Raw genomic sequence first — 13,879 nt, 5'->3', positions numbered from 1 at the left:
TTTAAAAAATACAAATAATTTTATTTTAAAAATAGTATTTTATTGATAAACTAATATTTATAGTTTATAATTTACTTAAAAAAAAAGCTCATTTATTAAAAAAAAAAAAAAAAAATATTAATTAAATAATTTTTTTTTTTTTTTATTTTTTTTTAATTTTTTTTTTTTTTTTATATTTTTTTTTTTATTTTTTTAATTTTTATTTTTTTTTAAACCCACACACAATTTTTGTATTCATTATAATTTTTTTTTATATATTTTTATTATTAAAGATAAAAACTATTAAAATTTATATTTTTAGAAATAAATTTATACACCAATAATAAATTTAAATAAACTATAAATACTTTTATAAAAACCAGTTTAAAAAAATAATAATAATAAAAGAAATCAATATTTTTTTTTTTTACACCAATATAAAAAATAGTAATAATAATTAATAATAATATTATACACAATTTAAATAAAATAATTTTTTTTAAAAAAATAAATAGTAATAATAATAATAATAATAATCTATATAAATATTTAATAAATGGCTATTAAAAAGCCAATTAATGTTAAACAATTATCAGATAAATTAGGAGTTCCAATTTTACCTGATGATCCAGGTACAATTTTTCATTTACAAGAAAGATTAGGTAAAGGATCTTTTGGTCAAGTTTTTAAAGCGGTTCATATAGTTGATGGTAAAGTTGTAGCTATTAAAATTATATCGTTAGATGATCAAGAAGCAATCAAAGATGTACGTAAAGAGATTTCAATTCTTGCAGAATGTAATGATAGAAATATAGTTCAATATTATGGTAGTTATTTCAAGGATCACCAATTATGGATCGTCATGGAGTATTGTGGAGGTGGTTCTATCTCTGATTTATTACAAGTTATCGATACTATCTCTGAAGATGAAATCGCTTTAATCTGCAGAGAAGCTTTAAAGGGTTTAAGCTATTTACACGAATTCAAAAAAATTCATCGTGATATCAAGGGTGGAAATATATTATTAAATGATTCTGGTGAAGTTAAATTGGGTATGTATTTAAATATTATATCAGTATTGTTATTATTTTTGTAGTATATATTTACTAATTATAATTTATTATTATCTAACAGCTGATTTTGGTGTTTCTGCACAATTATTTAATACATTTTCAAAAAGAAATACATTTGTTGGTACACCTTATTGGATGGCTCCAGAAGTTATTCAAGAAAATAAATATGATGGAAAGGCTGATATATGGTCATTGGGTATTACTGCAATTGAAATGGCAGAGGGATTACCACCAAATGCAAATGTTCACCCAATGAGAGTTATTTTTATGATTCCAAGAGAAGAGTCACCCGGATTATCAGAAAAAGATCTTTGGTCTCAAAAATTTCAAGATTTTCTCAGCAAGTGTTTAACTAAAGACCCATCAGAACGTCCAACCGCAAAAGAATTATTGGATCATGAATTTATTCAAATAAATAAGCCAATTTCGATTCTTGCTGATCTTGTAGAGAAATGCAAAAATCTTTTAAATAACTCTGTTTTTGATGATGAAGACGAAGAAGAGTATAGCACATTTGTAGAAAAGAAAACTAGCGACGATGAAAAAGAAGAAAAACACTCCAACGGTGCATCAAATACAACCAATAGTAGTGGCACTGTTAATATCTACTCAACTGTTATAACTAAAGATGATGTAGATACTGACTCTGAAAAGTATTCAACCGTAATCACCAAAGAATCAAAAGACGACGATGAAGATGATCCAAGTAAATATTCAACCGTTGTAACAAAGGAAGATATAGTCGATGAGGAATCATCCGATGATCAGTTCTCTACAGTTGTAACAAAAAACATTTCATCACCCACAGCAAATAGAAGAAAAGGTAAATCAACACCTTCACCAAAATCTTCACCAAAAACCTCACCCATTTCAGAATCAATAACCAATGGTATTAGTAATAACAATCAAATCAATAATAATAATAATGACGATAAGAATATTGTAAATAAAATTCAACAACAAACACCTTCAAAAACACCTTCTTCTCCAACTATAACAAATATAACACCTCATAAACCACCTTTAAATGGAAATAATAATATAAATAATACTCCAAATAAAGATATAAATAAATCGCCCTCAACTGGCTTAAGAAAATCAAATAATAGCACTCCAACTGTACAATTAAAATCAAGTGTTGAAAAAACCCCAACAAAAACTCCATCTGTATATAATAGTAATAATATTAGTAATAGTAATATTTCAAATAGTTCATCAAGTAGTTTCACTAAATCACCATCACCCAAAAATTTAAAACATAATAGTAATAGTAGCAGTAATACAACAGGGGCATTAAAAACAAGTGGAGGTATGAAGAAACATTCACCAAAACCAAAATCAAAAGAACCAAGAGAATCATTATCTGAAAATGTAATTATTTATTTTTTATATATTTTAAAAAAAAAAACATTATTAATATAAATTTTTTATATAGCTCCAAAATATTTACAGAAATGATTGCACAATCCAATTACCATTTTTAACATTAAATAATATAACAACAGATTATCTTGTTAGTACAGAATATAAATATAATGATTTTAAATTAGCATTAAGTGATTTATGTGCTGATCAAAATGTAGGTTTAATTTAAAAAAAAAAAATTTATAAATTTATACTAATATTTTATTATACAAAAATAGATAATATCTTCATCAAAATTATCATTCAGTCCATTTATGGGTAATTTAATTAAATCTCTTAGTTATCATAAAGATATTCAAGAAAACGAATTAATGACACCAAAAGAATCAATCCAAAATACTAAAACTGTAAATGAAATAAGTTCAACTGTCAAAACTATATTTAGACTTTAAATAATAATAATAATAATAATAATAATAATAATAATTTTTTTATATACATAAACATAAAATACAATATTGTATTTTATGTTTATGTATATAAAAATAAAAAACAATATATACATAAAACAACAATAATAATATTATATAAAATAATAATAATTATTTATTAATTTAATTTTTAATAAAATAAAAAAAAATAATAACAGTAAATTAAAGTTTACTATTATTTGCTATCATATATCTTTTGAATATATGATTATTTTACTTTATCACATTGATTAAAATATCTTATTGTTTATATTTTATTTTTTTTACAAGATCATAATTATTTTTTTTTTATAAATACAAAAAAATTATTTTATTAATTACCCAAATTTTAGAACAACCACATATAATGGCAATATTGCTAAACTTATTTCCAAATACTTAAGAAACCAAATTTTAATACCTCTAAAGTAGTATATCAGAAATTATTTACCATCATCTCTAATCTTTTTTTTGATTATCATGGTCCAAGCTCATTCGAAATATTGCAATTACCTCATGACTTTAACCTATTCCAGTCGGCATTATACATAAAATAAAGAAATTAGTTACAAAAATTAAAAAATCTTTTTATTATTGAATTTCAATGATTATTTTTGATTTAATATTATATTGATTTGAATTGAATTGTTTCCATTCTGATTACTATTTAGTGGGTCTTTGATATAACATTTTGTTGTAACTGGCTAAATAAGAAATTTTTTGTTTGGGTTTGAAATGGAGTTGTGTTCTAAAGGATTGACATCTAATGATTTGGAATTGAACCAGGTATTAATTGATACTTGATGTTGTATAAACACAAGCATTTTACGGTGGGTGGAATAAAATTAAGCGGTTGATTAAAACCATCTTCTATTATTAAATCTATAACTGTTGCTGGAATTAAATCAGGTGTTAATTGACACTTGATGTTATGTAAATACAACCTTTGTACGGTGGGTGGTATAAAATTAAGTGGTTGATTAAAGCCATCAAGTAAATATAAATGTATAACTGTTGCTGGAATTGAATCAGGTGTTAGTTGATACTTGATGTTATGTAAATACAACCTTTGTACGGTGGGTGGTATAAAATTAAGTGGTTGATTAAAGCCATCAAGTAATATTAAACGTGTAACTGTTGCTGGAATTGAGTCACGTGTTAATTGATACTCGATGTTATCTAAATACAAGTGTTGTACGGTGGGTGGTATAAAATTAAGTGGTTGATTAAAGCCATCAAGTAAATATAAATGTATAACTGTTGCTGGAATTGAATCAGGTGTTAATTGATACTTGATGTTTTTTAAATACAAGAATTGTACTGTGGGTGGTATAAAATTAAGTGGTTGATTAAAGCCATCTTCTAAAAATAAATGTATAACTGTTGCTGGAATTGAATCAGGTGTTAATTGATACTTGATGTTTTCTAAATGCAAGCCTTTTACGGTGGGTGGTATAAAATTAAGTGGTTGATTAAAGCCATCTAGTAAAAATAAATGTGTAACTGTTGCTGGAATTGAATCAGGTGTTAGTTGATACTTGATGTTATGTAAATACAACCTTTGTACGGTGGGTGGTATAAAATTAAGTGGTTGATTAAAGCCATCTTCTAAAAATAAATGTATAACTGTTGCTGGAATTGAATCAGGTGTTAGTTGATACTTGATGTTATGTAAATACAACCTTTGTACGGTGGGTGGTATAAAATTAAGTGGTTGATTAAAGCCATCTTTTAAACATAGATCTGTAACTGTTGCTGGAATTGAATCAGGTGTTAATTGATACTTGATGTTATCTAAATACAACAATTTATACTTGATGTTTTTTAAAAACAAATATTTTACGGTGGGTGGGAAAAAGCTAAGTGGTTGATCAAAGCCATATTGTAAATATAAATGTTTAACTGTTGCTGGAATTGAACCAGGTGTTAATTGATACTTGATGTTATCTAAATACAAGCATTTTATGGTGGGTGGTATAAAATCAAGTGGTTGATTAAAGCCATCCTGTAAATATAAATGTGTAACTGTTGCTGGAATAATTTTGGGTAAAAATTCGATAGGTCCAATAGCAAGATTTCTAATTTTTAAATGTCTAATATCACACCCTTCTTCGTAAATTATAAATTCTTTATTATTAACTTTTTTAAAGGGAATTAATATAGGTATTATTGGTTTAAAATAAAAAATTTAAAACTTACGTTTTAGTGTTTTAAAATCTAAATCAATATCAATTACCTCTAAATAACTGTTTATTAAATCTTTGATTGAGTCGAGATTATTTTCTTGAATTATTAATTTGGTATTTTTATATTCTGGTAGGTTATTATTATTTATATTTGATAAAAGATTGTTACATTGATGATTGTGTTTTAAAAGTTTAATAAATTCATTATTAATATTATTATCATCATTATCATTAATATCATTATTATATTTAATAGCATTATTAATTTTATTATTATTGTTTTCTATTGTTGTTGTTATTATATTATTTACATCTTTATTTTGGTCTAATTGAGTTATTAATAATCTTTTGATATCATTTTCTTTTGCATTGATAATATTTTTTAATTCCTTAAACATTTTATAAGTTTCATCAAAATTCTTTATATGGTTATTTTGAATTTGTTTAAATTTGTTGTTTGATTTATCAAATATTTTTTTATTATTTTCTAAATAGTTGTTTAGTTTTGGTATTGTTTGATCCTTAAATTCTTGTTGTATTTGATTTCTTAAATTTATATCATTTAATTTTTTAAAAATATGCCCGCTATGAATGCCAGTAATACAATCAATACAGACAGGAGTGTTGTTTGGACAATTTGAGCATATTGAAACAATATCTTGATATGGATGATCAAAGTATTTATTATCATATTGTTGATTATTAGACATTATTAATTTTAGGATTTAATTTAATTTTTATTTTTTTTGAATTATTATTTATAATAGCTTTAAAACAAAAATATATTTTTTTAATAAATTTATATAATAAATTGTATTTTATTATATATATTTATAAATTATAATTTGAATAATGGTGTGGATAAAAATATTTAAAATAATATAAACAGTAAAGTGTTTAGGTTGTACTTTTTGCAAAAAAAAAAAAAAATTCAAAATATTTTAAAAATCAAATTAAAATAATTTTTTTTTTGTTTTTTTTTGTGTAAAAAACCCACTTTACAAATTTTTTTTCAACTTAAGTTGAATAAACCACATTTTAACCCAAAAAAAAAAAAAATTTATTTTATAATTTTTTTCCACACATAAAAAAAATGAAATATTTTTTTATTATTTTTATTATATTTTTATATATAAATAAAATCACTTGTATTAATAATAAACCCTGTCCATGTTCAAATCAAAAATTGTGCGAACCAGTATCAGTAGGTTATAGAAAAGAGTTTTTGGGTTTTTCAGTAAATAATACACACTACCCATATTATGATTGGGATATATTAACAACAATAGGTGTTTTTTATGATGAACCAATAGAAGATGAATTACTTTGTTTAGCACACAGCAAAGATGTTAGATTAGTATACTCTGCATATTATCCAGTAGATCAATTAGGTAACTACACACAGAGAACTGAATGGATCAATGAAAAAGTAGAACAAGTGGTTAGTACATATGCAGATGGTGTAAACTTTGACGTAGAAGATCCAATAACAAATGCAACAATTGCTCAATGGTATACAGAATTAGTAGATGAAACCAATAAAGCTTTTAAGAGTATAAATCCATACTATAGTGTAACCGTAGATATTGCATGGTCTCCAAACTGTATTGATGATAGATGCTATGACTATGTTGGTTTATCAAAGGTAAGTGACTATATGGTTGTTATGGATTACGACCTAAGATCAAGAGTTTATGGTGTCTCTGTCTGTACAGCTAGTGCCAATTCACCACCAGAATTAATCATTGAGGGTTTATTAAACTTTACTAAGCTCGGAATATCTCCAGACGTATTGGTTATGGGTTTACCATTTTATGGATATAATTACAGCTGCATAAATTCAAACAGTACCTTTGACTCGAAAGAATGTGTTATACCAGCAGGTTCCTATCTTGGTTGTAATTGCACTGATGCTGTTGGTAATGAAGTTAACTATGATTTGATTATGGATATGCTTCAAGATGATTCAATTAAAAAGAGTCCATTAGGATGGGATCGTGATTTACAATCTCCATTCTTTAATTTTATTGATCCATCTACAAATTCAAAACATCAAATGTGGTTTGATAATCCAGAGTCATTAGAATATAAAGTTAAAATGGCTAGAAAATATGTAAGTATTATAATTGTTTTATTATTTAATTAAAATTTACTAATCAACAAAATTCAAATAGGAATTAAGGGGTGTTTCTGTATGGAACATTGATCAACTAAATACCCACAACCAAAAACAATCAGATCCAATGTGGGAATCTCTTGGTATATTTTTTAAATAAATTATTTAAACAATAAAAATAAAAAAAATAAAAAATAAAAAATAAAAAAATAATTAATAAAAAAAAAAAACATTATATAATGTAATGTAGTTTATTATTTGTTTGTTTTGGGATTTTAGAAAATTAAAGGTTTTATTTAAAGCAAAGACCGGACTTGTTTCTTTATATTTACTACAACGGCTGTTGTGCCACTAAATATTTACACTGTTGCATATTTGAACCATACATTTCACATAAGATATTTTGTATTTGACTTTTTTTTTTTATTTACATTTTTACAAGATTATTTTATTATTTATTTACAATTTTGAAATTTTTATTTAATTATATTTGCATTATTTTATTCTCTAAAAAATGTAATTAATTTATAAAAGTATTTTTTGATTTTATTTTTATTTGAGTTGTCATACATCATTTTTAAATTATTTTAAAATATATTTATAAATATTTTAGTATAATTACTATTATTATAAAATTTATTATTTTATTTTTTAAAAGTTTTATTTATTAAAAATGATTTTTTTTTTTTATTTATATTTTTATTTTTTTATTAGGTTTTTTTATCATTGATTAAAAAATAATTTATTATATTATTTTCAACTACCCCTTAACTTCATTTTTTTTGAAAATATTTAATTATAATGTTCATTTTACACACATACCATTTATATTTCATTTTTTTCACTTTATTTGAATGGAAATTCTTTTAAGAAAAATTGATTTTTTTTTTTAAAATTTATTATATGATAATGCACATTATAATATATAATGATTTAAAAAAAAATAATTACACAATGTGTGTGAGTTGCAATAATAATATTCAAAAAAAATGTGTTTATAAAAATATTTTTATATTAAAATATGTGCGTTTTGTAAGTGTGTTAGTGTGAATGTTTGTGGGTGCAATATTCAAATTATTAATTTTGATACATAGTTTTTTGTTTCTTTATATATTTATGCAAAATAATAAAAAAAGGAAAATACTTTGAGATTTAATTTTTACTTTTAAAAAATTCGTTTGATTATTATGTATTTATTTATTTAGCATTATAAATAATTTTATTTTTTATAAAAATGAAAAAATTTAAATATTGAAAATAACAATAAGATATTATATTATTATCAGTTAGTTTAGAAAAGATAATACTCGTTTTCAATCTACACAAATAGATGAATTTTATTTTATAATTTTTATATTCAAATTGGTAGTGAAGTTGACTACAATGATTTGAAAAAAAAATGATGTGTAAATTATCTTTAAGTATTGGTATTTGTGTTAAAATAATCATTATTGTTAAAACTATTATTGTATGTGTGTGTGTGTGAATGTGTGTGAATATATGATTTTTATTATTTTTTTTAAATATCATTTTACAATATCTTTATAATAATAATATGATAGATTTTTTAAAAAAACTGTTCATTTTTTATTTTTTTTATTTTTTTATAAAATTGTGTGGGTGTAGACCTGAATATATTCACATAAAGTTTTATTTATTTCAAAAAAAATAATATTTTTTACATACACTAACCACACATTCTCAACTAATATGAAAATAAAAAAAGACAGTTTTTTAAATGCAGATTAAAAGTCGTAACGGTATTACACTTTCAAGTGTACTCTTTAAAAGAATATTTATTTTTAAATATAATTATTTTTTTTATTTTTTTTAAAAATAATTTTTATTTCACTATAAATAATTTTTAAAAATGATATCATTTAACAATAAAAAATATTTTATAAAATATCATATAAATAAAATAAAATAAATAACATTATAAAAATGAACTGTATATATATAAATAATAATCCTAATAAAAATAATAAAATAATATCAAATGATAAACCATTGTATAATAATAATAATAATAAAAATGATAGTGACAATAATTTTATAAAAGAAACTTTTATGGAATGTGTAGAATGTGGTCTTTTTGAAGAATTTAACGAAATGGATTTTGCCAATGTCAAAAATATATTAAATTGTCTAGAGTGTTTCTATCCAAAGTATAATCATGAAGAAGTAATGGTTGCATCTGCAGTTTTATGTTGGGTATCTCTTTTTGAAGAATTATTGGAAGACAATCAAACCAATCAAGAACAACAACAAATCCTAATTAAAAAATACAAAGATATACTCATTGCTGGTAAAAATAGTCTATATATTAGAGATACAGAGTATAATAATTTAACACCATTGGAAAAGTATTCATTAGTAATTAGATTTAGACTATTAAAACCAACATCACAAAAAAGAAATGAAATGATATTCGATATCTTTATTCATTGCCTTAATGAATGGTTTCATTCAATAACCACTAAAACCAAAAGCGATAGTGTAACCGTTGGTATATATTTTTTAATTGCTATAAATAGTTCCACTACAGATCCATTAAATATATCCTATGATGATGTATATAACTCTTTTCTTTTTTAAAAAAATATAAATAAATTAATTTTATACATTTTTTAAACTGTTTTTTTTTTTTAAAAAACCAAATTTATAAAAGTATTAATAGATAGAAAAATTGGTATGATAGCTGAATGAAAATACGTATTAGTTGTAAAAAAAATAAAAAATTCATTGCAATTGTATAAATGAAATATTTAAAAGGAGATGTGTTTATTTTCTTAAAAAAAAAAAAAAAAAAAAAAAAATTAAATTTTTAAAAATATAAATTTTTTAAAAAAAAAAAAATTTAAAATTGGGGAAATAAAACACAACCTTTGGTCATATTGATTTATAAAAAGAAACAAGTTGTTTTTCAAAAAAATTATGAATTATTTGATGTCAAAGTGTATTTTTTCTTTAGGCCATGGTCCTGTAACAAGGTATATTTGATTGACGTTGTATCACTTTATTTTAGTAATAATAAATGAAGAAACAAATAGTTTGGTTTCATATATAAATCTAAGAAAAATACACTCTATTTTATTAAAAAATATATTTATATAATGTTATATCAATTTTTATAAGAAAAACTTAAAATTATTTTTACTCACACACCCACAAAATTATTTTTTTTTAACTTAAAAATTTTTTTAAATATTTTTTTATGATGAACTTAATTATTTTTATTATTATTTATTTTTTTTTTTGTATATGAAAAATGAATAAATTTAAATTAAAGAAAATTATTTTTAGCTACCAAAGTATTTTATTTTTTAAAATCATTATTGTTTCTATATCTTCTATTTTAAATAAATGGAATGATTGTTTAATTTTAAGTACAGCTTTTTTTACCATTTCAGATGCATTAATGAACAATATGAAAAATTTTCCTAAAAAAAAAAAAAAAGAAAGTAAAATAATAGTGATTCTCCATTTAATTTATGAAAGTTTCCATATTTTATACAATGCTTATATGTTATATAAAGAAAAAAAAATATCACTTGAAATAATAGCCAATGCAATAACCCCACTCCAAAGCATTGTTCAAGACCTAATGGTAAGAATTATAATATTTTTATAAATAATGTAAAAATATATAATTATATATTTATATAAAAAAACTAATACAAAAAAAATTCCAAAGAAAATTTTTATTAAGGAAAAAGAAAGAAAAACTAAAAATGAATTAATTGCAGAAATTAAAAAACTAAATAAACAACTTCAGCAATCTTCCATTATAATTAACCAAAATGAAGCTCAATTTCAGCATATTAAAAAGCAAAAAAGGGTAATTAATATTCCAGACCAAAATGCTTTGGAAAAGGAATCATTTTATGAAGAAAATGAAGAAGATTTTAATAATAGAACGTTCTTAAAAAAAAAAACTATTTAATAAAATTTAATATACCCAAAAAAAGATTTTTTATTAAAGTGAAGTTGTTTTTTTTAAATTTAAGTTTTAGAATAAAGATTTTTTTTTATTTTTTTATTTTATAAAGTATTAATCTACGTAAAATATGTTTATTACAAAAAAAAATTTTATCACCCAGTAAAAGTGATGATTTATTGAACTGAGTTTAGATATATGGGTTTAATAAAAGTTTTTGTGATTGTTCAACATCAATATCATTGATATTATTGTTGTCAACATAGAATAATGGTACTGATGATGGTGATGAGGTTGAAATTGGTGGATTGTATAATAAACTATATGGTACTGGTCCCATGTATTTTCTAATGTTATCATTTAATACTTGGAGATATTCATCATCATTACCAACTTGATATTTACTTGTAAGAATACCTCTTGATCTTGAGAATAACTATAATTTTTTTAAATAAAATATATAAATTAATATTAGGTCAATTAATTGAAAGAGAATATATAATTCCATTATATACTTACTGCATAGTTGTAAATAAAGAAGAAAATAATGAATACATCTAAACCGATAGCATAATGAACCATAGTGTTTACGAAATATCCACCATGGTTATAATAATCAAAGAACCAATAAATTTGGAGTGCAGCATGTAAATATAAAATTATAATAAAAAGGAATGCAAATTTATTAAACTTGATTTGTTTTTTAAGTTGAACATTCTTTTCTTTTAAAATCTTGTTGACACCTTTTCTTAATTTAAAAATCTGTAAATAAATAAAAAAAAACATTAATAATCTTGTTTTATTTTATTTTATTTTATTTTATTTTATTTTATTTTATTTTATTTTATTTTATTTTATTTTATTTTATTTTATTTTAATGCATACTTTGACTAACATGTAAATTGCAATTGGTAATGTAATAAAAGCGTTTAAAAATGCTGAAGCAAGTAAATAAACTGAAACAAACTTTAAGCAAACATTATTAACAAACATAACTAATGGTAAAAAGAAACAAAATACAAAAACTAATAAATTTTGTAAATAATGGAGATGTGGTGATTTACCAGAAATGTAACGAATATAATCTCCGATTTCTTCGTATTCATCTTCGGTTAAAACACCAATTAATTCAATTGGGAATTCTTTGTTGTAGTTGTATTCAACTGGGAACATTCTTTCTGAAAATGATTTTGGATTTTCAATAATTTCAAAACCAAATTCATAATCGAATTGTTTAGAATTTGATTGTTTTTGACCCATTTTTAATATAATAAATTATCTATATCAGATATATATAAATTACAAATAATAAATTATATATAAATTTTACAAATAATAATAAATTTGATAAAAAAAAAAATAAAAAATAAAAAAAAAAAAGATTATGTGGTTAAAAATTTAATTTTAAAAAAAAAATAAAAAAAAAATTAAAAAATTAAAAAAAAAATTATTATAATTAAAAAAAATTAAAAAAAATAAAATTAGATTTTTTTTCTTTATTTTAAAAAAAGTCAATATAATTAAAATAATTCTTTATTTTAAAAAAAATCAATATCTCGTTTAAGAGTGAATAGTTTTCTGATGATATTTTTTTTATTGAATTTGGTTATTCCCACCAATTTCCTTGGGCAATATTTTTTCAATTTCTGTGGTTAAAAAAAAAAAAAAAAAAAAAAATAAATAATTTAAATCTTGGCTTTACATATAACTTACCAACATTTATAGAAAAATCATCAATTTCCATATTATCATCATTATTATTTTGTTGTATTTTTGGTGGTGCATAATGAAATGGATATATATGTCGCAATTACAAAGAGAACATGGCACATATGAAGCAGCTCGGAAAAAATAATAAAAGAAATAGTTTTCTTTTCTTCTTTAATTTTTAATGTTTGTTTTTTAATTTCATCATAATACCACTTTTTTCTGTGGACATTTTACAAAAATAAATTTAAAATATTTATACAAGTGGATTTGGGTAAGTTCCAAGTTTGTTTATCAAATGTTCTACCTGTTTTATAATTGTTATAGACAGTTTCCAACTAAAATAATAACAATGAAATAAAGAAAACTATAATTTTCTAAAATTTCTGTCAGATTATTTATTTTTTTTAAAATTTATTGAGGAGTACTGTAGTATTTTGGAAAATATTACAACCTAACCATTCGAAAAATAAATATCTCCACGATTCAATTGATGTGTTTGAAGTTTCTATACCAAAATCTTCATTATAAAACATTGATAATCTTGCAAAATCAATTTCTCTTAAACCAAATACATCACCCACAGTTTTTGGGAATAGATCTGGGTTTGGTTTATCTTTGACGTTGCTTGGTCTTGGTGGGTTCTCTTTGGTGAGCAAGTGTGGGAAATTACCAATGGCTTTAAATGTTTTTAATGGTACCTTTAACTTTCTGTGGGGTTGGTTTAATGGACAATATTTGTAATTATAATCTCTGATTTGAAAATTGTCAAATTCTAATTTGAATGCATCTAGTCTTTCAATTATAAAATCTTTTTTCATATTTATTTATATTTATTTATATATATTTATGATGTATATATGATGAAATTGAATTTATAATTTTTAAAATAGTTTTTTTTTTTTTTTTTCTGTTTTTTTTTTTTTAATTTTTTAAGATGGTATCACAAAAATAATCAATATTTACCATCAGGTGTGGACCTGTACAAGTTTTAGGGATTCCTCAATTCATTCGAGTTTGGAGATATTAAAATTCGGCTAAAA

General features: G+C 22.0%; 6 protein-coding genes across 6 annotated transcripts; 3 read left to right on the top strand and 3 right to left on the bottom strand.

The window, feature by feature from the left end:
• Positions 1–535: 535 nt before the first annotated feature.
• On the top strand, positions 536–2,869 carry DICPUDRAFT_150832 (uncharacterized protein; the record flags this gene model as incomplete). Its single annotated transcript, XM_003286784.1, has 4 exons — positions 536–1,031; positions 1,114–2,423; positions 2,488–2,631; positions 2,696–2,869. The coding sequence occupies 4 exons, from the start codon at positions 536–538 to the stop codon at positions 2,867–2,869; spliced, it is 2,124 nt and encodes a 707-aa protein (XP_003286832.1).
• Positions 2,870–3,650: 781 nt separating this feature from the next.
• DICPUDRAFT_77695 (uncharacterized protein) lies at positions 3,651–5,783 on the bottom strand (the record flags this gene model as incomplete). Its single annotated transcript, XM_003286769.1, has 2 exons — positions 3,651–5,026; positions 5,087–5,783. 2 exons carry the CDS (start codon positions 5,781–5,783, stop codon positions 3,651–3,653), a joined length of 2,073 nt encoding a protein of 690 aa, XP_003286817.1.
• A 368-nt stretch (positions 5,784–6,151) lies between these two features.
• Positions 6,152–7,468, top strand: DICPUDRAFT_47033 (uncharacterized protein). Its single transcript, XM_003286783.1, has 2 exons — positions 6,152–7,186; positions 7,248–7,468. The coding sequence occupies exons 1-2, from the start codon at positions 6,167–6,169 to the stop codon at positions 7,347–7,349; spliced, it is 1,122 nt and encodes a 373-aa protein (XP_003286831.1). The 5' UTR covers positions 6,152–6,166; the 3' UTR covers positions 7,350–7,468.
• Positions 7,469–9,133: 1,665 nt separating this feature from the next.
• Positions 9,134–9,787, top strand: DICPUDRAFT_77693 (uncharacterized protein; the record flags this gene model as incomplete). Its single annotated transcript, XM_003286782.1, has 1 exon — positions 9,134–9,787. One exon carries the CDS (start codon positions 9,134–9,136, stop codon positions 9,785–9,787), a length of 654 nt encoding a protein of 217 aa, XP_003286830.1.
• A 1,443-nt stretch (positions 9,788–11,230) lies between these two features.
• DICPUDRAFT_91802 (uncharacterized protein) lies at positions 11,231–12,454 on the bottom strand. Its single transcript, XM_003286768.1, has 3 exons — positions 12,015–12,454; positions 11,649–11,891; positions 11,231–11,565 (listed from the first exon to the last, which is right to left on the bottom strand). Exons 1-3 carry the CDS (start codon positions 12,387–12,389, stop codon positions 11,320–11,322), a joined length of 864 nt encoding a protein of 287 aa, XP_003286816.1. The 5' UTR covers positions 12,390–12,454; the 3' UTR covers positions 11,231–11,319.
• A 789-nt stretch (positions 12,455–13,243) lies between these two features.
• On the bottom strand, positions 13,244–13,657 carry DICPUDRAFT_77691 (uncharacterized protein; the record flags this gene model as incomplete). Its single annotated transcript, XM_003286767.1, has 1 exon — positions 13,244–13,657. One exon carries the CDS (start codon positions 13,655–13,657, stop codon positions 13,244–13,246), a length of 414 nt encoding a protein of 137 aa, XP_003286815.1.
• Between the last annotated feature and the right edge of the window lie 222 nt (positions 13,658–13,879).

The sequence above is a fragment of the Dictyostelium purpureum genome (assembly GCF_000190715.1).
Source record: "Dictyostelium purpureum unplaced genomic scaffold DICPUscaffold_80, whole genome shotgun sequence".
NCBI lineage: Eukaryota > Evosea > Eumycetozoa > Dictyosteliales > Dictyosteliaceae > Dictyostelium > Dictyostelium purpureum.
This window is presented reverse-complemented; position numbering and strand designations above follow the sequence as displayed.

What these genes read in the sequence shown, in the direction of transcription:
- DICPUDRAFT_47033 (XM_003286783.1), top strand. Translation starts at nt 6,167, where the DNA reads ATGAAATATTTTTTTATTATTTTTATTATATTTTTATATATAAATAAA. An exon ending in TTAAAATGGCTAGAAAATAT is followed by an intron (nt 7,187 to 7,247) that starts GTAAGTATTATA and finishes AAATTCAAATAG; the next exon opens with GAATTAAGGGGTGTTTCTGT.
- DICPUDRAFT_91802 (XM_003286768.1), bottom strand. Translation starts at nt 12,389, where the DNA reads ATGGGTCAAAAACAATCAAATTCTAAACAATTCGATTATGAATTTGGT. An exon ending in CAATTTACATGTTAGTCAAA is followed by an intron (nt 11,892 to 12,014) that starts GTATGCATTAAA and finishes ATTTATTTACAG; the next exon opens with ATTTTTAAATTAAGAAAAGG. An exon ending in TCTTTATTTACAACTATGCA is followed by an intron (nt 11,566 to 11,648) that starts GTAAGTATATAA and finishes AAAAAATTATAG; the next exon opens with TTATTCTCAAGATCAAGAGG.